This window comes from Meles meles, chromosome 7 (genome assembly GCF_922984935.1).
Source record: "Meles meles chromosome 7, mMelMel3.1 paternal haplotype, whole genome shotgun sequence".
Classification (NCBI taxonomy): domain Eukaryota; kingdom Metazoa; phylum Chordata; class Mammalia; order Carnivora; family Mustelidae; genus Meles; species Meles meles.
The window spans coordinates 104,283,657-104,309,082 of record NC_060072.1 but is presented as its reverse complement, the minus strand read 5'-3'; the positions used below and the strand labels follow the sequence as shown (position 1 = coordinate 104,309,082).

At 38.8% G+C, this 25,426-nt stretch overlaps 2 protein-coding genes across 3 annotated transcripts in view; one reads left to right on the top strand and one right to left on the bottom strand.

The window, feature by feature from the left end:
• C3AR1 (complement C3a receptor 1) overlaps positions 1-25,426 on the top strand; it is a 70,139-nt gene that overhangs the window by 22,946 nt on the left and 21,767 nt on the right. The window lies entirely within an intron of this gene.
• NECAP1 (NECAP endocytosis associated 1) lies at positions 6,580-18,932 on the bottom strand. Its single transcript, XM_046011162.1, has 8 exons — positions 18,813-18,932; positions 13,149-13,249; positions 12,889-12,993; positions 12,135-12,216; positions 11,214-11,322; positions 10,947-11,127; positions 8,628-8,730; positions 6,580-8,302 (listed from the first exon to the last, which is right to left on the bottom strand). The coding sequence occupies exons 1-8, from the start codon at positions 18,905-18,907 to the stop codon at positions 8,254-8,256; spliced, it is 825 nt and encodes a 274-aa protein (XP_045867118.1). The 5' UTR covers positions 18,908-18,932; the 3' UTR covers positions 6,580-8,253.

The following is a 25,426-nucleotide window of genomic DNA, read 5'->3' as shown; positions in this document are numbered from 1 at the left end:
AACAAGAGTTCAATGTATGCAAATCATGAACTATCATATACCATATTAATAAAATGAAAGACAAAAAAATTACAGATCATCTCAATAGATATAGAAAAAAAATCTGACGAAGTACAACATCCTTTCATTACAAAAACTCTCAACAAATTGGTTATAGAAGAACTATACCTCAGCATGATATAGGCCATGTATGATAAGCCCACAGATAACAAATTCACAATAGTGCAAAGTTGAAACCTTTTCCTCTAAGACCAGGAACAAGAAAAGGAATCCCACCACCATTCCTATTAAACATAGTCCTGGAAGTCCAAGCTAAAGCAATCAGGCAAGAAAAAGAAATAAAAGTCATCCAAATCAAAGAAATAGTAAAACTGTCTCTGCAGATGATATGATTTTATATATAAAAAAATCCTAGAGTGCACCAAAAAAACTGTTAGAATTAACAAACCAGGGGCGCCTGGGTGGCTCAGTGGGTTAAAGCCTCTGTCTTCGGCTCAGGTCATGATCCCAGGGTCCTGGGATCAAGCCCCACATTGGGCTCTCTGCTCAACAGGGAGCCTGCTTCCTCTCCTCTCTCTCTGCCTGCCTCCCTGCCTACTTGTGATCTCTGTCTGTCAAATAAATAAACAAAATCTAAAAAAAAAGAATTAATAAACCAATTCAGTATAGTGGCAAGTTACAAAATAAACATACAAAAACCAGTTGTATTTCTATATACTAACAATGAAATAATTGGAAAAGTTATAAAGAAAACAATCCCATTCACAATAGCATCAAAAACAACAAAATACTTTTGGAATAAATTCAACCAAGAAGGTGAATTTCTACACACCAAACACTGCAACTTTGACAAAAGAAACTGAAAAGAAAAAAATGGGAAGATAACGCTGTGTTCATCGATTGAAAGAATAAATATTGTTAAAATGTCCACATTACCCAAACCATCTAAGGATTCAATGCAATCTCTATCAAAATTCCAATAGCATCTTTCACAGAAATAGAAAAAACAATCCTAAAATTTGTAAGGAACCACAAAAGTACACTCCAAAGTAATGGCCAAAGCAATCTGGAGGGAAAGGACAAACCCAAAGGCATTATACTTCCTGATTTTAAAGTACTCTACAAAGCTATAGTATTTAAAACAGTATAGTAATGGCATAAAAATAGACATAAATACCAATGGAACATAACAGAGAGCCCAGAAATAAACCCCTGCATTTATCTGACCAGGACGCCAATAATATTCAATGAGAAAAGGACAGTGACCAAAAAATGCTATTCAGAAAACTGGATTACCACATGCAGAAAAATGAAATTGGACCCCCATCTTACAGCACTCTTTTTTTTTTTTTAATTTTTTTTTTAATTTAATTTTATTTTTTTGACAGTTAGAGATCACAAGTAGGCAGAGAGGCAGGCAGAGAGAGAGAGAGGAGGAAGCAGGCTCCCCGCCAAGCAGAGAGCCCGATGTGGGGCTCGATCCCAGGACCCTGGGATCATGACCTGAGCGAAAGGCAGAGGCTTTAACCCACTGAGCCACCCAGGCGCCCCATCTTACAGCACTCTTAAAAATTAACTCAAAATAGGTTAAAGACTTAAATGTAAGATCTGATACAGTAAAACTCTTGTAAGAAAACAGGGAGGAAGCTCCCTGGCATTGGTCTTGGCAATGATTTTTAAGATACGACCTCAAGTGTAGAATCAACAACAGTAAAAATCGTTCAGTGGAACTTCGTCAAACTAAAAAGCTTCTGCACAACAAGAGAAACATTTTAAAAAATGAAGATGCGGCACCTGGGTGGCTCAATTGGTCACACATCTGCCTTTGGCTCAGATCATGATCTTGGGATCCTCGGATGGAGCCCCACATCAGGCTCCCTGCTCAGCAGGAAGTCTGCTTCTCCCTCACCCTTTGCCCCTCACCCCCTCCAACTCCTGTTCTCTCTCTCTCAATAAAGAAAATCTTTTTTAAAAAATGAAGACAACCTATGGAATGGGAAAAAATATTTACAAACTATATTTGAGAAACTATATTACCCAAAATATATTTAAAAAACTCCTACAACTCAGTAAAAAAAAAAAAAAAAGAAATTAAAGTTGGGCAGAGAAACTACATATATTTTTCCAAGAAAGACATAAAATGGCCAGCAGCTCTTTTTCTTTCATTTACAAAAGATAGGTTATGTTTATTTAGAACCATAAGCAGTTAACTGTTTCAGTGTGACTCGAGACCACAAAGATACCATTTCTACTTTACTCCATTCCAAGCCCGATGGTGGGCCCAGACTGGCAGGAGTGATGCTTGGGGCCCATCCACATAAAGACACTCAACATCAGTCATCATCAGGGAAATGCAAACAAAAAGCACAATGAAATATCAACTCACAGCTTTTAGAATGGCTGTTGTCAAGATGACAAGAGATAACAAGTGTTGGCAAGGATGTGGAGAAAAGGGAACCCTTCTACACTGTTGACAGAAAGACAAATTAGTACAGCACTATTGAAAACAGTACAGAGGTCCCTCAAAACACTAGAAGTAAAACTGCCAAATGATCCACTTCTAGGTATACATCCAAAAGTAATGAAAATAAGGAATCAAAGACCTATAAGCACTCCCATGTTTATTGCAGCATTGCTCACAAAGGCCAAAATATAGAAACAACCTGTGTTCATTTATGATTAAAAAAGATATGCCTGTTTATATGTATGTATGCAACAATGTAGAATGACCTTGAAGGGCAATGCTAAATGAGATAAGTCAGACAGAGAAAGACAAATATTATATGTTATTACTTATATATGAAATTGAAAAAAGCCAAACTCATGAAACAAAGAGTAGATTGGTGGTTACCAGGCACTAGGTGGTGGGGGGTTGGTGAGATGAGGTTTAAGGATACAAACCTGAAACCAGTAGATAAGTCAGCCCTGGAGGCCTAACCCACAGCATGGTGATTATGGACAATATTGCATTATAAACTTCAAAGAGGTAAGAGCCTAGATCTTAATTGTTCTCACCAGAAAAAAAAATAAGTATCAAATAAATGTGATAAATTTGTGATGTCAACTGGAAGTGTTATCTTCTAGGGGCAGCTGGGTGCCTCAGTTTGTTAAGCAACTGACTCTTGGTTTCAGCTCAAGTCATGATCTCAGGGTCTTGAGGTCAAGCCCCGCACCAGGCTCCACGCTCAGCAGAGTCTGCTCAAAATGTCACCTCTCCCGGAGGCTGTAAGCTTTCTCTTTTTAAAATAAATAAAATCTTATGGGGCGCCTGGGTGGCTCAGTGGGTTAAAGCTTCTGCCTTCGGCTCAGGTCATGATCCCAGGGTCCTGGGATCGAGCCCCACATCGGGCTCTCTGTTCCGCGGGGAGCCTGCTTCTCCTCTCTCTCTGCCTGCCTAGTTGTGATTTCTCTCTGTCAAATAAATAAAATATTTTTTAAAAATAAATAAATAAATAAAATAAAATCTTTAAAAAAAAGGTATTAGCAACACAATAGTGGTACTCCTATTAAAATATACAAATGTATCAAATGAATATGTTGTATTCCCAAATTTTCTTTTAAAAAAGAAAGGAAGTCACATCACTTTACCCTTACACTTACCATTTCATTGCATACCCTGATACTGAGAATTAGAAAAGCCACCAAGCAGCAGTAGTGGTGGTACCACGTGCCAGACCCTGTCCTGAGCACTTTAAAATTTTTATTTTGTTGTCACAATAACCCAATAAGGTAGGAACTATTATCCTCATACTGCACATGAGGAAACTAAGGCAAACAAAAGTTAAGTAACTTGTCCAAAGTTAAAAAGCCAGTAAGTGGCAAAGCAAAATTTTGTACCAAGGCAATTTGTTCCCTCCCAAATCCATGCTATAACCATTACTACACTTTACTACCTATTAAACATCTATTCTGATGGGGGGGTTATTAAAATTGAGTATATTCCCCATTCAAATATTTATTTAAGTATTAAAGTCTAAAGAAATTCTAATTCTCTACTTCATTTTCTGCCTACCTAAACAGCAATTTTTCTACATTCCCAAAAAACTTTGCATCAAATGCATGTTTAGACTCCATAAATATGTCTCTTGAGTCTTTCTTATGTCTTTCTTTTTAAACACTTTCCCTGTCACCAGGACGTCTGTGCAGTATTTCCTACAGTTGGGCTCGAGTTGCTAGAGGGAGCTCGCCCTCTAGTGGTCCCATGCAGTCAGATTAAGCATTTCACAGAAAGGGCTCCAATGCCTTTTTTCCTATTACAGGTTCTGTGGCAGAGCACACATAAGAAAAAAAGAAAGTATTAAAAAGCAAGTAATCCACAATGTGTCTTAATGCATTATTGTATTTAAGTGAGGGAATGACACTATCCTCAAACTGGTAAGGCAGAACATGAGGTCACCACAATTATTTAACTCCTGGTTCCAAAATAGGCAATTCAAATACAGCAGAGCTTTTTTTTTTTTTTTTTTTTTTTAATTTGACAGAAGGAGACACAGCAAGAGACGGAACACAAGCTGGGGGAGTGGGAGAGTAAGAAGCAGGCTCCCAACTGAACAAGGAGCCCCATGTAGGGCTCGATCCCACATGAGATCATGATCTGAACCGAAGGCAGTCACTTAATGACTGAGCCACCCAAGTGTCCCTCTAGCAGAGCTTTTTAAAAAACCTACTACCCCTGTATCTTATCTTTCAAAAGGGGACTGAAAATCACTACTGCAAAATCTAAAATAAATGTCAAGCCATAAAATTTCTGTGAAAACAATCATAAGGCTACATATATCCTCCAGGCTTAAGGGACCTGGAAGTAAAGATAAAGCTCTTCATTTGCCCTTTCCTTCTCTAGAGAATATGTGATTGATGGGGAGCTCCTGAATAGGAGTCCCCTAGTCACAAACCATATATATTCCCTTCATGTACAGTTAAGAGGCAATAACAGAAATGGATTTTTTAGAAGCTAGAAAATAACTAAAACATAGCCAAAGTGCAATGTAATCTTAGACGGTTATAATAATCAAAATGAGACAGTAAGCTACCAAATCTACCCACAGCTGTGCTTTACAGTATTGTTTTTCTTCTCCCAAGTCATAAGCAAAGTACCAAAGTAAAATTTTTCTTCATCAATGTTTTCCGAATCCTAATACTGGCGTACTCTGGAGCACATAAATGAGATTTTCTCCAACTATGACAAAGTGGTAAGGAATACTTAACATCACGTAGCAAGGAACAACCCTGAGAATAAGTAAAAGTAAAACACCCAACTTACTGATTTCTAGTCCTTCTTCACTGAAATCACTGTTAATTCAACAAGAATTTAATGAGTATCGACTGCATAAAAAGGTATACGGGAAGTACGGTAAAGCATATAAAAATGAAGACATGGTCACTGTATTCAAAGAGTTTACAAACCAGTAAGAATTTCAACAGCAACCCAAACAAAGCAAGCGAGATCATTTTTCAGACTGGAAGGAGAGGTGACATTTCATTAAGTAGCATTTACACGAGCTTTATGAAATGCAAAGTATTTCAACAGACAGGAAGGTATTCTAGGCAGAGAGAACTTTAGCAAGCATTCAGTGCTCATGGTGCTAATGGCATCTGAAAAATGACCAGTCCCCTAGTTCCAGGAGCATACTGGGGGTGGAAGGGAAAACAGAGTTGAGGATGAAATGGTACTATGGACTTTATTCTATACACAAAGAAAATCATTAAAGACAATGAGCTGGGGAGGAAAGGGCATCAGCAGGGCTCAGGGAGGAAGATGATTCTGGTGGTAACAAGTAAGCTGAACTGGAGCTGGAGGAAAAGAAAGCTAGAGGCAAGCCAACGGCCTCGAAGGTCATCAGAGTGGAGGAAGTGGAGTAATGAAAGTTCACACTACAACTGTGAAGGTAGATACAAATGTACAACTGAGGGGATTGAGCTAAAAAAAAAAAAAAACAAACAAACAAAAAAAACTGATTGTCCACATTTTTCCCCAAATAAAACCTGAGGTTTAGGATACACTTCTATCAATGACAGTCCCTCACCACATCAGTAATGATAAGAAAGGCCATGGTTAGGAGAGCCATCCAGGCCCTACTCTAGGACAGCAAATGGAGGAGCTGCAGCAGAACCTCTGGAGTGAGAAGCATGTTACTTTATTTAAAAAAAAGGCCAACACATATGTCATTTTGATTCCCCTTCTGTGAAAATCACTGAATGAGAACTCCAAGATCCTTCTGACTTCCAAAGTCTATGGCCTTGACTTTGGTTCCATCTCCTACACTGATTCCCCTCATTTATGCTGCTTATGGTTCTGGGATATGAGAGGTGGCCTAGATCCTGAAGATAATCTGAAGCAAAGGAAATGAACTATTCCAGCAAATAATTCATATGATCTCTACAAGGAGTGCTCTGTGGGTTTTGAACCATGAGGGCAGAAGTCTAACCTGAATTTAAAAAGGCAGAACTTAATCTGAACCTATCTCTTGAAAGAGTAATAGATATAAAATGTCTGTTTATTACCTACTGGCCCATTTATACTGGGTCAGTTAAATTAAAAAGGCACTGAAATAGACAAGTTAAAAGATAAAGGAGACACTACCTTTTTCCACACTTTTAATTACCATTATTGCACCAATACAGCATATGCTTTATATACATATATTTTAAATTTCATTTTTCAATTTTTCAGCAATTCAAATACATAATATATTATCATCTTGAGAATACAAAGAACACAACATGGAGGAAGATTGAGAAAATAGGTTCCCAGTAGTTAGTCACTAGTGATTCTATAGAACTTCCCATTTAGTGTTTTCTATTGGAATTTTAAAATGTCCTGCCATGGCTCTGTAAGAATAGAGCTGCTTGGAACAGGAGGCAATGAAAAAAAATGGACCCAAAGTTAAAAAGAGTCAGGAAGGAAATGCAGGAGAGAGAATATATTTTGAAACTAAATATAAGACTCCCTTCAGCCAGAATGTACACATCCAAAGAAGTGCTAAGGGAAGAAATTATATCCTCCCATTTCATCCTCAAAACTGTGGGTTAACAAAATAGATAGTGCCCGTTCATCCAAGAAAGGGAACTCTCTTCACAGCATCATAAAAGGAATGGTGGGGTAGAGGGAAGGGAAAGTGGAGGGAGAGTAACTTGCTTCTGAGATACCCCAGGTGACGGTTTATCAAGGCCATCACTCGGGCAAACCTATCACAGCCTGTGCCATGGACTCTCTGACTTCCTTGATAGATGATGATGTAGGTAATAGCAGCTTTCTATGGAAGAGCTAGATGGGCTGAAAAATAAATGTTTATGGAAAGGGGCCAGATACCCAGGCAGCAAGGCAATATGGGTCCTGAAAGAGAGCTACGTGCTTTCAACCCCTCTGCTCTACATATCCAGTTAAAAACTCTAAACCCTTCAACTTCAGGTCAAATAATGGGGCAAATACAAAGTAATGCCACACTTCAAATGCAGCAACTAGATGGAGCTGCAAGAAAGTAAACGCTTCTCTACAACGTAACTTGGGAAACATGGCCCCTTGAACCTCCTTCATCCAAGAGACACCCACTGATCAAAGATGTTGCACTATTCAGCAAACAAAGAACAGTGAAAGTGCCACCAGCAAGACCCTCTGAGCATAGGAAGAAACATGTAAACACATGAGAGGGTGACGGAGCTGCACCTGGCACTGGGCGTTCACTGAACAGGATAAGCCTGAAGGAGCATATATAACACAGACCCAGGAAACAGGTCTTTCTTCACACCTATCCCTATCAAAACTCAATTTGTAAACACTGAGGTCAGTCCATTGTTAGGGTCTTAGGTTAATGGAAAAGGAAATTTCAAGGTTTCTGTCTCCCCTGAAATTGCTAAATAGGGCATACAGGGTCATGAGATGATTCAGAAAGAAGGAAGAATTGAAAAGATGGGAGAAAAATTTTACAGATGGTAGATTTTGTACCCCACCCCCCGCCCCGCGCAAAGAGACCTGGCCTTCTGAACCCTGCATAGTCAGCCACAAGTATGGTAAGACCCATTATTCCCCTGCCTTAATAGTGAACAGGAGATAAGGGATACTTTCTTGGCTGTACAACAAGTAACAACACGGGAGTGACATAAACCAGCTCGAATGCAATGGAGAAGCTATGAAAAAGATTGTCCAGTAATTCTGATTCTGGGGACAGTAGGAGTTCCTAGCTCCCTCACAGATTGGTGCCCTCAAGGTCATTTTTTTTTTCTTCAAGTCTGTCCTTAATGTCCTGCCAATGCTATTCAGAACTGGACCCAGTTGGATGGCTGTGGTGCCTGGTTTGGAACAGAGCTGCAAGACAGGAGAAGAGAGAGAAAGCCAAAGGAATTAGGATAGCTACTCCATTCTTCACATAATAGCTTCTAAGAAATTGCTGCCCAGAATTTCTGAAACTATACCTCGCAGAAATTCTACTTATCAAGTCTTGAGATATCCCACTCAAACATCATCCTACAACTCTCTTACCCCACCAACCCCCACACTCCCCTAGTACTTTACCTAGAATTCCTGCCGAAGACTCTGTGACCTGCAAATGCCCTGCTTTCCCAGATCAAGACTTCATTTAACTGTAACATATCCTCTGACTGAGAGTATGGTGGTTTCATGAGGTTCATACCTGGATGCAGTGCTAAAGTCTCCCCACAGGTCATTGCTTGCAGAAACTGGAGCTGATGCTGGTGTCGTGACAGGAGCAGGAGAATCCAAATCTAAAAGGATATCTGAATACATAGTAAAGAGAAGAGAAAGAAAAGGGAAAACAGAATAAAAATCTTAGTAATAAAAACTTATGCTCACACAAATCTATACACAAATGTTCACTGCAGCTTAATCTTTAACATTAGTCAAAAACTGAAGACGACCTAGATGTCTTTCCATGGGTAAAGGTTAAACATACTGTAGTACTTCCAGACCATGAACTACTACCCAACAACAGAGAAACTACTGACAAGACACAACTTAGATGAATCTCTAGGGAAGTATGCTGAGTGCAAAAAGCCAATCCCCAAAAGTTACGTACTCTATGACTCCACCTACACAACATTCACAGAAGTGACAAAATTATAGAGAGAGAAAAGAAATTAGTGATTGCCTAGGGTTACTGAGGGGGTGTGAGGCAGGACACAGGAGGTTAGGTGTGGTTATAAACGGATGACATGAGGGATCCTTGTACTAATGGAGCTGTTCTGTATCCTGACCATGGTGACGGATCCAGGAACCTACCCACAATAAAAGTGCATAGAACTAAAAACACACATATACACACAAATGAGAATACATAAATCTGATGAAATCTAAGTAAGATCAGTAGATGGTATTGCTGTCGATTTCCTGGCGGTATCTGACTTTGGTTTTGCAAATGTTACCATTTAGGGGAACTGAGTAAAGGGTACACGGGATTTCTTTGTGTTATTTTTTTACAACTGCATGTGAACCTACGATTATCTTAAAATAAATAGCTTAATTCAAAAAAATTTAAAGTAAACCTTAGACATTATACCCAGTGCCTTCTGGAGACACTTATGAAAAGATGCTAGCTCATAACCATTTTTACGTCAAAATTTCAAAAGAAGTTTACTCTTAGCAATCAATGATATGAATGCTCTACATCCTGTAATCTAGTAAATTAAAACTACAGATTCTAATACCTGCTTCTCTAATCTTTGCAAAATTCCTTCCTGAATTCTAATGTTCCTATTTTTTTTTTTTTTTTTTGGAGAAGAGTTGACATTTATTTATTTATTTTTAAAGATTTCATTTATTTGATAGAGAGAGAGAGATCACAAGTAGGCAGAGAGAGAGGGGGAAGCAGGCTCCCCCGCTGAGCAGAGAGCCCGATGTGGGGCTCAATCCCAGGACCCTGAGATCATGACCTAAGCCGAAAGCAGAGGTTTAACCCACTGAGCTACCCAGGTGCCCCTAATGTTCCCATTCTTGAAATGGAAAAACTCCATCTATTCTTTTTCCCCTCAGATAATACAGAAGAGTGAAAATGTATTCACAAACCCAGATGCTATCTAATTTTCTCCCAAATGCCTTTGGGAAGAAACAAAAGATAAAAAAAATAACATTTACTGAATGGCTGCAATGTTCAAAGGACTGTGCTAGGTGGTGTCACATCATTTCTCCTTTATAATCCTGGGGTAATTCTAAGTCTCCATTTTGCAGTTAAGGATATTGAGATGGGATGCCTGGGTAGCTCAGTCAGTTAAGTATCTGGCTTTAGCTCATGTCACGATCCCAGGGTGCTGGGATCGAGCCCTATACTGGGCTCCCTGCTCAACAGGGAGTCTGCTTCTCCCTCTCACTCTGCCCCTTCCCCCCATGCACACTTTCTCTCATAAAATCTTTTTTTTTTTTTTAAGATTTTATTTATTCATTTGACACAGAGAGAGAAGAGAGCACACAAGCACCAAGTAGGGGAGCGGGAGGCAAAGGGAGAGGGAGACACAGGCTCCCCGCTGAGCAGAGAGCCAGATGCAGAGCTTGATCCCAATACCCTGGGATCATGGCCCAAGCTGAAGGCAGACGCTTAACCAACTGAGCCACCCAAGCGCCCCTCAAATAAAATCTTTAAAAAGCAAAAAAGGATATTGAGACCCAAAAATGTAAATAATATTACCAGATACATTCAGATATAAAATAGCAGAGCTATGACCAAAATCTTACTCCATCTGACTCTCTACTAGCAACTCACCAAGGTATAATAAAGAAAATAGTCATTAAATCTACTCATTTTCTAACAAAGAACCTGCCAAATATCATGACTCTCAGTTCACTAGAAAAGCTTTAATTCCTTATTTGAGGCTGCCAGAATCACCATGTCAGTACCAAGTGCCATTTAACAGCAAAAACATCAAGATACTCCTTGACAAATAGGTGCTACCCAATCAAAACCTAAGATATGATGATTTCTCAAAGTTATGAAAAGATTTACCTGCATCACTACCTCCATGGTTAGATTTTGGAATGGGTGGTGGAGTGACATGATTGCTGATGGCAACAGAGGACGGTGGGGGAATAGTGACTTTGCCTCCAGGTGGGGGTGGGAGCAAGCTTAGGCCCCCAGTCCCTGTAGTCTTGGGCTTAGAAGCACCTCCTTTCTTAGTTGTAATGTTCTACATAGAGAAAACAGAGAAGAGAAAGAAAAAGTCACAAGCTTATTACAGAAATACAGGGAGTGGGGGAAAGAAAGCATACTCACCCCAATACTCAATTTGATGGTCTGTCCTTCCTTGAAGCCCAGATCCAACTTAGGACGATTGTCCATGTCCTGAGATTCTTTGGAAATCTCAGATTCCTGCTTTACCCACCTAAAAGAGTAAATTATGTTAATCTGAGATTACCTAAGAGTCCGGCACACAAACTTGAGTGTAACTAACTTACGGGGAACAGGATTCCAGAAAGCAGAGTGAGGAAATATGAAGAATGAAGAAGGAAAGGAAGAAAAATGATGAAAGAGGGCAACAGGGTTCAGTGGCACTGAGGAGCCATACAGAATACATATTTAACTTTTCCCTCCAAGGACAGCGTTTAGCTGCCAATTCCCATCCTCCATGATTGAGAGCTGCCCCTTAGGGAGTGTTAATTCCTCAGTCCTTCCAGGCTGCATTCCTGTGCCAAGTGAGTGGACTTCCACAGTTTCAAAGTTCTGTGCCTATGCCTGCCCTTGAAGTAGAGAGTCAACAGTGTGCATGATGCTACCCACCACAGCTGTGCCAAAACCAGGCAGGCGGAAGAAATATTGAAACAGACATAAAACATGTCAGCTACACAAAGTAACAAAACTGCCCCACACCTCCCCACTATCTCCCATACAGTCCTGCTATTATTGTATGCCACTTAAAAGCACAATTCCCCAGCCACTTAAAAGCACAATTCCTCAGAGACATAAGCAAAAGCATCTCAAAATACCATACGAGGGACCAAAAGCATGTTCCAGGATTTAAGGAAAGGATAGAGCAGATACAAACATAATGTAAGGAAACAGCAAATGGAAAGATTCAAAATCATAAGGTACTGGTTTACCAAATACAGAAACCGAGAGGTAAGAGTATCCATTCAACTGAAAAGGAGCACATCCAAAACCTTTTAGCCAGATAACTAAAGATCAAATTTCACTCACTTGAAGTGATCTTGCAAGGAGACATTAAAGTCAAAGGCATCACCCCGATCTGTGAAGCCAATGCCAATGAAAGCACTCCGCCCTGTGAAAAAGACAGGAATATTCTCAATAGGAAGTACCCCTTGGGGAAAATTCCACCCAGTGAAAAGTCCAGAACATGAAACATTTTCTCACACCCCAGGGGTCCACAATCTACATATAGCCCAAGGGACAAATGCTTCCATCACTTGTCTTTATAAGTAACATTTTACGTGAACACAGCTACACCAATTTGTTTACGTATTATATGGCTGCTTTCACACTACATCAGCAGAATTAAGTAGCTACGGTTGAGAACAAAATCTAAAATATTTACTAACTGCATCCTAACAAAAAGTTAGGACAACTTCTGATAGAGACTATCGAGAAAAGATAGAGAATGATTGCCCTAACATAGATGATTTAAGACAGTCCCACCAAAACCCACCACAAACAATGAGTGAATGGGCAATATGTGTTAATTCTTTGGTTAGTTAGACACTTTGATTTATTTACGTCTACCTATTAATCACCATGTCTTGAACTTGTGTTCGTATCTATTACTAATAACGTGTTAATCCTTGTCCTTGCTTTTAGCAACTACAGTTAACTATGGAGAAAGGAGAGGAAAAATTTAGTAAACTAAAGAAAGATAAATGCAATTAGGACACACTTTCACTGAAGTGCATTACTTATTTTCCTACTATCATCCCATTCAAAATCCCAGATTCCTTACCAGTACCATCCTGGATCCGGATTACAAAGTAGCGGCTAGAATCTGTCACTGTCTCCACAGCAATACCAGGATATTGTTCTACTGGTGCCTGAGCAAAGAGCTCCCCTGACAGGTAAGAAAAAGACTTCTTTGGGCAAAGGAAGCAAAAATCTAAAACTCCAGTTAACAAATAATTACATTCCAGTCCCCAACTTAAATGTACTTTAAAAAGCACCAAACCAATATTCTTAATACATCAGAGAGCCACCAGCACAGATTACCTGAAACTTTATCCTCAAGTTTGATGTAAGCGATCTTCCCTTTTGAAGTGATTCGGAGGCGACCAGTCCAATCAGGCTGGTCTAATTTCCAGTCAGATGCCCTAGAATAGGGAAATAGGAAGTCTCAGGTCCATGACTTTAATTACTAAAAACCTACACAAATCATTTGTCACAGTTCTATTTTGCTATCCTGGGTTGCTTATTCTTTCTACCTATTAAATAATCAATAAGAGTAACTCATGACCCCTCTACATAGATGTCTCATTAGTACATATAGCCCAAAGCAAACAAGTCCTTACTATGTAAGGATTATCCAATAAGCATCAATAAAAACCTGTAAAGTACAAATACAAGCAATTTTTTTGAATTCTCATAATAATACCATTTCCCTACTGCAGATAATAATTTATTTAACAGTATTTTACCAATCAGGTAACAACAAAGTCTACTAAATAAATCATATTGGTAATAGAACCCTTCCCAAATCCCTAAATGTATCATCATCTTTCACTGAATTCAACCAATATTTACAGAGTGTGTATTAAGTCGCAGGCACTATTCTGAGCGCTTGGGATACAATAGTGAATGAACAAAACAAAGACTTCTACCCTCATGAGGTTTACATTATAATAGAAAACAAGTAATTTAAAAAAACATAAAAAATAAGCAATATAAATAGTATATCAGAAGATGATAAGTGCTACAGTAAAAAAGAAAATGCAGAGGCAGAAAAGGGAAATTGGGAGGGTAGTGGGAGAATAAACAGGATGTAACATTCAAGAAGGTGGTTGGGAAGATCTTATTAACACAGTGAAATGTGAGCAAAAATGTGAAGGAAGCAAGAAAGTTACTCATGCAGATATTGGAGGAAGGAGGCAATTCCTGGATTAGAACAATTAGTCAACAGGTGCTGAGATGGGAGTGTGTCTAGAATGTCTGCCCTCAAAAAAAGGAAGCTGCTACAGTGAGAATAAAATAAATTAAGAGATGAAGTGGGAGAGGAAAAAGAGGACCAAATGTTATATGCCCTGTAAGAACTTTGGCTTTCACTCTGAGTGAAGAAGCCATTACGGGTTTTAAGCAGAGGTGAAACATGATCATGATCTTCCTCTTATTTTATTTGTTTTAAGAGAGTAGCTGTTTTTTTAAAAGACTTAACTTATTTGAGAGAGAGGTGAAGGGAGGAAGAAAAATCTCAAGCAGAGACTTCCAGCTGAATGTGGAGCCAGACATAGGGCTCAATCTCATAACCCTGAGATGATCACGACCTGAGCCAAAATCAAGAGTCAGATGCTTAATCTACTGAACCACCCAGCCACCCCAATCTTCCTTTTATTTTAAAAGGATTACTTTGTCTGTTGTGTGTAAAAGCAATGTAGGGATGTAAGTGACGAAGCATGGGGATTAGTTAAGAGACTACTGCAGTAATCTAGGAGTCATAATGGTGACTAGGAAGAGGGGGCAGCAGAAGTGGCTACATTTTGGATATTTAAACCAAAGAAGAAGGATTTTCTAATGGAGTTAATGTGAGGTAGAAGGAAAGAGAAAAGTCAAGGATGACTCTGAATGTTTTAGCCTGAGCAAAGGAACTGCCAATAACAGAGATAGACTATAGGTAGAACAACGTCTGGGAAGAAAGATCGGGAGTTCAGTTTTGAATACGTAGAATTTAAGATAGCAAACAGATTTTCAAGCAAAGATACAGAGAAGGCATTTGAATACGAGTCTGGAGTTTAGGAAAGACATGTGGGCTAAACATACCGATGTCCATGGAAACATTACAAATACTGAATACTTATAATCTGTATGATGATAAATGAATTTGAATGAAATCTAAGACATTTAAATATGACCAATTTTACAAAGCAGTGCCTTGTGATTTTGTCAGTGTGTGGAAAAGAGAGGGCAAAGTAAAGTTATTAATAACTTATCCTGGGGCAGCTGGCTGGCTCAGTCAGTAGAGCACGTGACTCTCGATCTCGAGGTTGTGAGTTCAAGGCCCACGCTGGTGCAGAGATTACTTAAAAATAGTATCTTAAGAACAAAACAAACAAACTCATCCCTTAGGAACCCGAAGACACACACTCACAAGTTAAAAAGGTAACAATAAGTATATATAAACAATAATAAGTTTAACAAGATGGCAAGCAAAAGATGGAAAAGAGAAAGCACAGGTTTTGAACAGGATTTATAAGACAAATCTTTGTCATGTCCACCTCTCTTGATGCCCTGCCTCAAAGACACTCAAGTACTTGAATCTAATCCAGAATACAATGCTCTAAAGGTCCCTGTATTTTAATTTTTTTTAATATGGTCATTACTTCTTCTATTATGCCTCTATGAGCTAAACACAGTATACTGAATATATCAGAACAAGCCTACCAGATGTGTTTCCTGGGACAAGTTCCTTGACTCATTTATCTTACGTGTCTAGTGGCCAATATTTAACAAATTCTCAATAAGTGAATGGATATCCCCAGCAGCAGTCTCCTTCAGCCCTAAGCCTTAGTTCTTTTCCCACTCCCAAGACCTAGCCTGAGGAACTCTTGGTTTCACTGGTCTTCTGAACTGACTTCAAACATTTTCATTCACCTCAGTAATAAATGCTTAGAGCAATCATATGGAACAGGCATGAAAAGCCTATTATCTCTGTCTCTCTAAGTGAAGAACAGTAACACAGCAAGTATACAATGCCTAACTTCAAAGTCCAGTGTTCTTCTCATTATCTTAAAACAGACTACTGAGCTTACTATTGATTTAGCTGAGGAGGAGGGCAGTGATGAATATAAAAATTTTTATAGGCTGAGATACTATTTCTTCATCATTTATAACTTTCTCATCGACCTAAACTATCAGTGAAAGCCTGAGAAGCAACAGCTCACACTAGGTGATCTTAGTCACTCAAACCAAGTGACTCCTGCTTCCTAAAAAGCCCAGTTTTTCCTTTAATGGCAGCCTAAAGAAGTCATGCTTATAATGGAAAATGTGTTCTGTAAACAAGATTAGGCAGACAAAAAGACATAAAAGTAATGTTTATCAAGCATCTATTCCATGCCAGTCATTATGCTCACTCATGAAAATTAAGTGAGAGGATACTGCAAGGTATAAGTAGTATATCCATTTTTACAAATGAGGAAACCACAGTTCAAAAGAGTTAAGTGTCGGGAGCCTGGGTTGGCTCAATCAGTTAAGCGTCTGCCTTTGGCTCGGGTCATGATCCCAGAATCCTAGGATCAAGCCCCACGTCAGGCTCCCTGCTCAGTGGGGAGTCTGCCTCTGCCTCTCCCTCTGCCACTCCCCATGCTTGTGCACTCTTTTTTTTTTTTTTAAGATTTTATTTATTTATTTAACAGAGAGAGAGACAGCTACAGCGGGAACACAAGCCAGGGGAGAGGAAGCGGGAGAGGGAGAAGCAGGCCTCCCAATGAGCAGGGAGCCCGATGCATTGCGATGCGGGGCTCAATCCCAGGACCCTGGGATCACAACCTAGGCCGAAGGCAGATACTCAATGACTGAGCCAACCAGGCACTCCTTGTGTGCTCTCATGTCCTCTCTCTCTCTAAAATAAATAAAATCTTAAAAAAAAAAAAAAAGACAGAGAGAGTTAAGTGTCTTGCCAAAAGCAAATAAATGGGAATCTCGACGCAAACTTAGTGCAGCTCTCATTCATTATAGTAAGTGTGGATAATGATAAAATACCTTTTGGAGGATTACAAATGTCAATAATAAGCAGGAAAACATAGATAACAAGAAAAAGAGGAAAATTAAGAAACTGTTTTGATGGCTCACTGCTGTTAACGGACATAAGGATAAAAGGTTCTGGATAAACTAGGAAGTGAAGGTAGAGAATGCAGATAGGTGAGAGAAGGAAGGTCTTTAAAAAACCTTAAAGCAGTGTGATCTCTGTCTGTCAAATAAATAAATAAAATCTTTAAAAAAAAAAAAAAACCTTAAAGCAGAAGAAAAAGAAGAAAACCCCACTTTATGGTATATCCTATCCTCCAGGAAGTCTTAACTATTAAGTTGGGCTATTCCACCTTATTTAGCAGTTCAATCAATGCTAACTTATGCGATTAAGTATAACCTACTAATTTCTTCCACATTTAGAGTGCCCACTATGTGCCAGACACTATAGTAGACCCCGGTACTATAAAATTAGAAAAGAAACAAGTTGTTCATAGCTAGTCTGGGAAAACAGATTGAGCAATCAATTACAATACAGAAGGAAGAGCACTCACTATGACAGAGATAAGCATAGGTGTTGTGGAAGCATGCAGAAAACATACTACAGCCAGAATGAAAAGGTAAAGGTGAGCTTCCAAAGATCTCTCAGCTGAGTCACACATATTACTACCTGTAACTACCATCAGCAAACATGGAGATTCCTATTCATGGTCAATTTGGAGTCTGATTGAAAGACTGGAATTAGGACTACCTCTTTGTCAAAAGGTACAACCCACAGGGTCTAATGCACAGGTCAGCAAGCACAAAGATACTGACTGAAGATGAACTGATGATGAATGCCTCTCCAGTAAAGAGGCAAAATAATGGACACAGGAGGAGCACAACAGTCAAAGTAATAATGAATGCCAAGAGGAAAATCATGATGGTGATGTGGATCAGAGAACAATAAGAACAGTATCCTATATATTTACATACTGCTTTACTGTTTCCTAAATTCTTTCACATTATATTATTTCATTTAACCCTCCAAAAACTTCTGTGAGGTACATAACCAGAGCAGATTTTATTATCATTAACTTTTTTTTCCCTATTTCACAGATGAGAAAACTAAAGCTTGGAAAAGCTAAGAGATTTGTCTCAAATCATACAGCTGTTAAGTTGTCAGAGGTCATACTCATATTTCTTAGTATGTAATCCAGTTAACATGTTAACTCTTTCCACTACATGACCTCATGACTTCCTACAGCATCCTCAGAACCTCACTGTTATCGGATTACAAGGTGGTTAGTTAGCACTACAGAGAAAATGTTCCATTAAACCTGGAGAGAAAAAGCTACGGCAGAGGTTAAGGGGGCGGGGGGGTGATGTAGGAAAATAGAAAATACTATGTAATCATCAAGAAAACGTACTGAAAAGAAACAGAATGGACAACCACCGGAAAACCTATAATTCTAACCTTTGCCCACTAGCCAAAGAATTGAAAGGAAAACCAAATGGTGGATGATATTTGGTAGCAAGACTGACAACAGCACAGAAGATAAACTGTATCACCTACAGAATGGCCAACAATGACTACAACAAAAGCGTACCGGGTACTAGTAATGGGTATGAGGGAGGACGGGAGGGGGTTTCGACAAGAGTGACAAACTGAAGGACGCAGGAAAGAACGAAAGGTGACTGGCAATGGAGCAGGGACGACTGGATGTGGATGATGGGGAGCAGATTGGTAACCCAGAGGGGCCCAAGGGAGGAGGGGTGTGAGGATGCAGACGGTAATTTTTCTAAAAGCGGAGGAAACCAGGATGGCATTCCACAGTGGGGAAAGAACAGGAGGGCAGGGCCATAACAACCCAGGTGGGCAGGCTAACAAGGTGACAACCCAGAGGTGGCAGTGGCAAGGGACGCGCAGCGTGCTACCTGAGGCGGAAACTTTTATCCCCTACTCGGTATGCGTGTGCTGCAGTGCCTCGGGGTTAGTACCTGTAACCGCGGTTGGAGGCCCGGGGAGGAATCCGGTAGACGCTAACGTCGGGCTTCACACACAGAACAGACTCGTACTCCAACTCGGCCGCCATCTTGGCTCTGCACTCCGCTCCACTGGGGGCGGGGCGTATGGAATGGGGGCGGGCTGTTGGGGGCGGGGAGGTGGGCTGTGCGAAACTTCCGCTTACGCTACTTCCGCGTGATTTTAGTTGGGTTCCTGAGATTAACCTCCGGAGGTACGGGCTGGGGAAGCCATATTGAAACCTGGAAACCGTGAAGCTGCTCAGTTCGCCATCTTGGGTAATGGCAAAACGGCCTTTCCAGTGCGTGACCCACGTTGTGGAAATGTCGATTCCCAAAAGTGATTAGGGAAAGCTCCATCTTGGTTGGGGCTAGCGGGTTCCTGCAGTGCTTGGGCTGGAAGAGGACCATATTGAAATCTGGGAGAATTTTTTTCTGACAAGAACCACTTTTTAACCTGTTGGTAATCCCAAACCGGGTGCCTGCAGTAAATACATGACTCAGTCATAGTCATGGTGGATTTTAATCCTCCGGCGTCTAAATGTTAAAAATGCCCAGCCTGATTAGTTGCCGAACAGCACTGTTTAATCTAGGATTTCACAGAACAACACTTGTTGAAATAGTTTGCCACACTTTCAGTGTACATTTTGGTTATCTTTTTGGAAAATGTGAACCTCAAACTCTTAAATGGGACCAACTCAATTACTGATAAATTAGTGAAAACTAATGAGCTATTAATGCCCACTATTTGCTCCAGATCCTATTGTAATGATAAATCCTATTGAACTCTTTCCATAAACATGTTCTTTGTACACTTCACATGTAAACTTGCCACAATACTATCACTTTGAAACTATTAGCAGGGACAGCAGGTGTCAAAACCAAGTTATGAACTGAAGCCTGTCTGATTAAAATAGGAGTGGTCTTTGCCCTTCATTATACTGACTGGTTGAAAACCTGTCATTAATAATAGCCTACCTGACAAAGGGACAATCTTAAAATTCAAAAAGATTTACTTATTTTTTAAAGATTGTATTTATCCATTGAGTGAGAGAGAGCATGAGAGGGGAGAAGGTCAGAGGGAGAAGCAGACTCCCCGTGGAGCCAGGAGCCCAATGTGGGACTCCGTCCCAGAACCAGAATCATGACCCAAGCCCAAGGCAGTCGCTTAACCGACTGAGCCACCCAGGCACCCTCAAAAGGACTTATGATATATACTCCTGGCAAGGACGTGGGAAACCAGCTACTCTCATACACTCCCATTCACTAGTACCGTGAATGTACGTTGATAGTGTTGTGCCCGAGTTTTCGCGTCTGAGAGACCACCAAGGAGCAGATAGAACATTTTGAAGGGAAATTTAGCAGAGTTGATCAAAATATTGTATATAACTTTAAATTTAGTAAAACCACTAATAGGTATGAGACTTTTTTTAAAAAGATTTTATTTATTTATTTTGAGAGAGAAAGGAGAGAGAGAGCATGCAAGCATGGAAGAGGAGGGACAGAGGAAGAGGGAAAGAGAATCTCAAGCAAATTTCACCCTGAGAAGGGAGCCAGACACCTGGCTCCAGCTCACCATCTGAGATCCTGACCTGAGTAGAAATCAAGAGTCAAACTCTAAAACAACTAAGCCACCTAGGTGCCCGTAGAGATATTCTTATATGCACAATAAAGTAGGTACAGTATTTATTACTGCATTGTTTGTAATAGTGAGTAATGCAAAACAACATGAACACCTATCAGTAGAAAATATATATTAAAATATATATAACATGGGATGCCTGGGTGGCTCAGTGGGTTGAGTGTCTGCCTTTGGCTCAGGTCGTGATCCCATTGTCCTGGGATCCAGTGTCGTGGGGCTCCCCGCTCAGTGGGAAGCTTGCTTCTCCCTCTCCCTCTCCTACTGTCCCTGCTTGTGTTTTGTTCCCTCTCTCACTGTGTCTCTCTCCATCAAATAAATAAATAAATAAAATCTTTAAAATAGATTATATATAATACATATTATGTTATACAATATAATACTATATAATGTAATACATAACATATTATATAATATATCTATTACTTATATCATTTATATTTATATATAATTTATATATATTATTTACATAAAATCTAAAATATAAAAAAGTTATATATAAATATATATTTATAGTATATATATTTTATATATTGTATGTAATTTATATTTAAATTTATATATGATATAGTAATATGTATTATATTATTTATATTGATATAATATATATTATATATTATCTATAATATAAATGTTATATGAATATATACATTATATATAAGATTCATATATTTTATATAAATATTTATATATAAAAAATAAAAAATTATATATAAATATATGTTGGTACCTAAATATATACTTATATATAATATATTTACATATAAAATATATATGTATATCTTGAAATTAAGGCCATAGGAAGGCCGTAGGAAAAGATCCATGATAAAAAAACAAAAAAAAGTCAGTAAACTTTCACTTAAAATTTCAGTAATCCTAAACTACTTCTGGTTCCAGAATTGTCCGTGTTCATCATATTCTTCACACCTTTACATGCATTAAACCTTTTATCTTGAACATTTTCCTCTAGCTTGTCAATTTGATATATTCACGTATCTGCTCAAATAATACCTCCTCTTTGACTTCACCGGGTACTTTTTTCTAATTCCAGTGTAGTTAACATACCATGTAATATTAGTTTCAGGTGTACGATACAGTGATTCAACACCTCCATACCTCACCTGGTGCTCATCACAGCAGATGTACTCCATACTCCCCATCACCTACTTCCCCCCTGCACACACACACACACACACGCACACACACACACCCCAGTAACCATCAGTTCATTCTCTATAGTTCAGATTCTGTTTCTGGGTTTGCCTCTTCTCTCTTTTTCCCCTTGTTCATTTGTTTTGTTTCTTAAATTTCACATGTAAGTGAAATTTACCCACAGTAGAAACACATTTTATATTAGAACCCAATGCACACATGTGTACTTGAAACAAAGTTTTCCCAAAATAATTCTATTAAATGTGATGGCAGTTTATAATTTTATTGTGTTCTCTTCTATTCTATTTTATATTATTGTTCTCAATCCACAAAACTGATTTCAATACTAGTAGTACATCTTGACCCACTTGACCCACAGGTTAAAGAAAAAGTAATGAAGGGGCCCCTGGGTGGCTCAGTGGGTTAAGCCTCTGCCTTCAGCTCAGGTCATGGTCTCAGGGTTGTGGGATGGAGCCCCACGTCGGGCTCTCTGCTCTGCAGGGAGCTTGCTTCCCCCTCTCTCTCTGCCTGCCTCTCTGCCTACTTGTGATCTCTGTCTGTCAAATAAATAAATAAAATCTTTAAAAAAAAGAGTAATGAAGAAAGACCAAGAATGTTTCTGATAATTAGATCATACACTAAGATTAGTGTGTATATTTTACTCTGCGTTTTCAAAGAGTCATCTTACTACCACCTCACACCAGTCAGAATGGCTAAAATTAACAAGTCAGGAAACGACAGGTGTTCGCAAGGATGCAGAGAAAGGGGAACCCTCCTACATTGTTGGTGGGAATGTAAGCAGGTGCAGCCATTCTGGAAAACAGTATGGAGGTTCCTCAAAAAGTTGAAAGTAGAGCTACCCTACAACCCAACAATCGCACTACTGGGTATTTACCCTAAAGATACAAACGTAGTAATCTGAAAGGACATGTGCACCTGAATGTTTATAGCAGCAATGTCCACAGTAGCCAAACTATGGAAAGAACCTAGATGCACATCAACAGATGAATGGATAAAGAATATATATATATATATTATATATATAATATGTATATATACATATATATATGTATATGTATATATACATATATATACATATATATATATATGCCATATCTCATATATATATTTCATTCCAATGTATTCCAGTGTGTGTGTGTGTGTGTGTGTGTGTGTAGTGGAATGTATGGAATACTATGCAGCCATCAAAAAACGTAATCTTGTCATTTGCAATGACATGGATGGAACTAGAGGGTATTATGCTAAGCGAAATAAGTCAGTCAGAGAAAGACAATTATCATATGATCTCTCTGATAATGAGAAATGTGGGGGCCGGGCAGGGGCTTGTGGGGGGGGAAATGAAACAATCTAAGATCGGGAAGGAGACAAACCATAAGAGACTCTTAATCTCGGGAAACAAACTGAGGGTTGCTGGGTGGGTGTGGAGGGAGAGGGTTGCTGGGTTATGGTTATTGGGGAGGGCATGTGCTCTGGTAAGTGCTGTGAATTATGTAAGACTGATGATTCATAGACCTGTACCCCTGGAGCAAATAATACATTATATGTTAATAGAAAAAAGAAAAATAAAAAAATAATAAATTCAATTAGCCAAAAACAAAGAAAGAAAGAAAGTCATCTTACAAACTTTCCACCGGCTGTACGATAAAGTCTAATTTTCTTAGCTAGATGATTCTTAATCTTGCCCAACCTTCTTCTCAGGCTCACATAGAGCCACTTTTCTCACACCATCTTCCTCTTGCTCCCAGTGTCTTCTCTAACTTAATCACATTGCTGTAATTTTCCAAACACACCATCTTTGTTCATGTTGCACATATTTGCACAGGCTGAAATGCCCTTTCCATTCATTTCTTGGTAAAATGCCTTCAGATGTAATTAATATATCAGTTTATCTGAGAAGTCTTTCTCAATTTCCCCAAACCCAGCTCTACACTCCCACAGCATTATTTATACCTAGGTTTTAATTCTTATCACATTGCATTCAACTGTTAATAGGTACAAAGGCAAGAAACATGTTTGCATTTACACAGTATCCATCACAGTTTTTGGAATGTAGTAAGAACACCATACTTTTTTTTTCTACTAAATGAATGATCGTTTCTGTCCATCTTTACTGCTATAATTTGTTCTTTCTGAATCAAAAAAAAAAAAATGCTAAATATCTTGGCTGGAATTCAGCTCTGCCCACCAGCAGGGGGTAGCAGCTACACAATTCAAAAGTTCTGGATTGGAGATTAGATTAACTGTCCCAGAAATCAAGCTAATTTTCTCCTATGTGTGATTCTCCAAGTATATGTGATTTAACTGAGTTCAACAAAAGCACTTTTGTTAGAAATGTCAGGGGCCTCATCCAACTCAAATTGTGATTATTTTTAGATATATTTTAAACATGAAAATAAAGGTCAAGTTTTCTTGACTTTTTCCACTAGTAACGTATTTTTCAGTTCTTTATTCTTTGCACACATACAAAAAGCTATTTACCACAGGGTTTTCAATTATGATTTACCTTTGTTCAGGGTACTATTATCTATCATGAAATTGTACTGGTTAAAGTTTAACCGTCCTAAGTCTTAGGGTTGCTACAAACGCAGTGATAAAAATTGTAATGAGATTTCAATCATAGTTTATAAATATTCCTTGCTTAGAATGGACCTAGTGAACTTGTGGGTGAAATCTTGCACTTTTCATATGGCAGACTTGAATCTGAGACTTATTAAATCATTTGTCCAAAGACACAGTTGGTGATGAAGTCAGGATTGGAAACTCATATTTCATGATTTACAAATTAACATTTTTTTCACCCCACCACACTTTATAAATACAAGAAGCACCCAAGATACTGGTACAAAAATAGAACACTTGTGTAGTTTTGTATCCATATCAATTTTTTTCATTTAATATAAGCCATAAAGATAACTTCACAAGTACACAGAAATATATGGGATATTTACTGCAGAATTTTTGTAATTAGAAAATGGAAATAATCTAAATGTCCATCAATCTGGAATTGATCCATTCCATAAATAAATAAGTTATGGTACATCTATCAGTGAAGTACTATGTACCTATTAAACATTGAAATTTGTCTATATGCTCAGATATGAAAAGGTAAATTAATAAGTGAAAAACTGTAAGGTACAAAAAGGTATAATATTAGGTCATTTCTATAAAAAGTAAATATAAGGGCTGCCTGGCTGTTTCAGTCAGTAGAGCATGTAACTCTTGATCTTGAGATCATGAGTTTAAGAGCCATGTTGGTTCTCGGGGCGCCTGGGTGGCTCAGTGGGTTAAGCCGCTGCCTTCGGCTCAGCGGGGAGCCTGCTTCCCTCTCTCTCTCTCTGCCTGCCTCTCTGCCTAGTTGTGATTTCTCTCTGTCAAATAAATAAATAAAATCTTTTGGGGCGCCTGGGTGGCTCAGTGGTTTAGGCTGCTGCCTTCGGCTCAGGTCATGATCTCGGGGTCCTGGGATCGAGTCCCGCGTCGGGCTCTCTGCTTGGTGGGGAGCCTGCTTCCTCCTCTCTCTCTCTCTCTCTCTCTGCCTGCCTCTCTCCCTACTTGTGATCTCTATCTGTCAAATAAATAAATAAAATCTTTAAAAAAAAATAAATAAATAAATAAATAAATAAAATCTTTTAAAAAAAAGAGCCATGTTGGGTCTAGAGCTTACTTTTAAAAATAATAAACAAATAAATAAAATCTAGACTTGATAGGCATAAAATAATTATGAAACTATAGCAAAGATGCTTAACAGGGGCTGTTGTTTCTGGTAAATGGAAATGGT

Excerpts from the sequence above, each read along its gene's own strand:
- NECAP1 (XM_046011162.1), bottom strand. The coding sequence starts at position 18,907 with ATGGCGGCCGAGTTGGAGTACGAGTCTGTTCTGTGTGTGAAGCCCGAC. Across the intron at positions 8,731-10,946 it reads CCATGGAGGTAGTGATGCAG|ATATCCTTTTAGATTTGGAT; the intron begins GTAAATCTTTTC and ends CTATGTATTCAG. Across the intron at positions 8,303-8,627 it reads GACTTTAGCACTGCATCCAG|CTCTGTTCCAAACCAGGCAC; the intron begins GTATGAACCTCA and ends CCTGTCTTGCAG.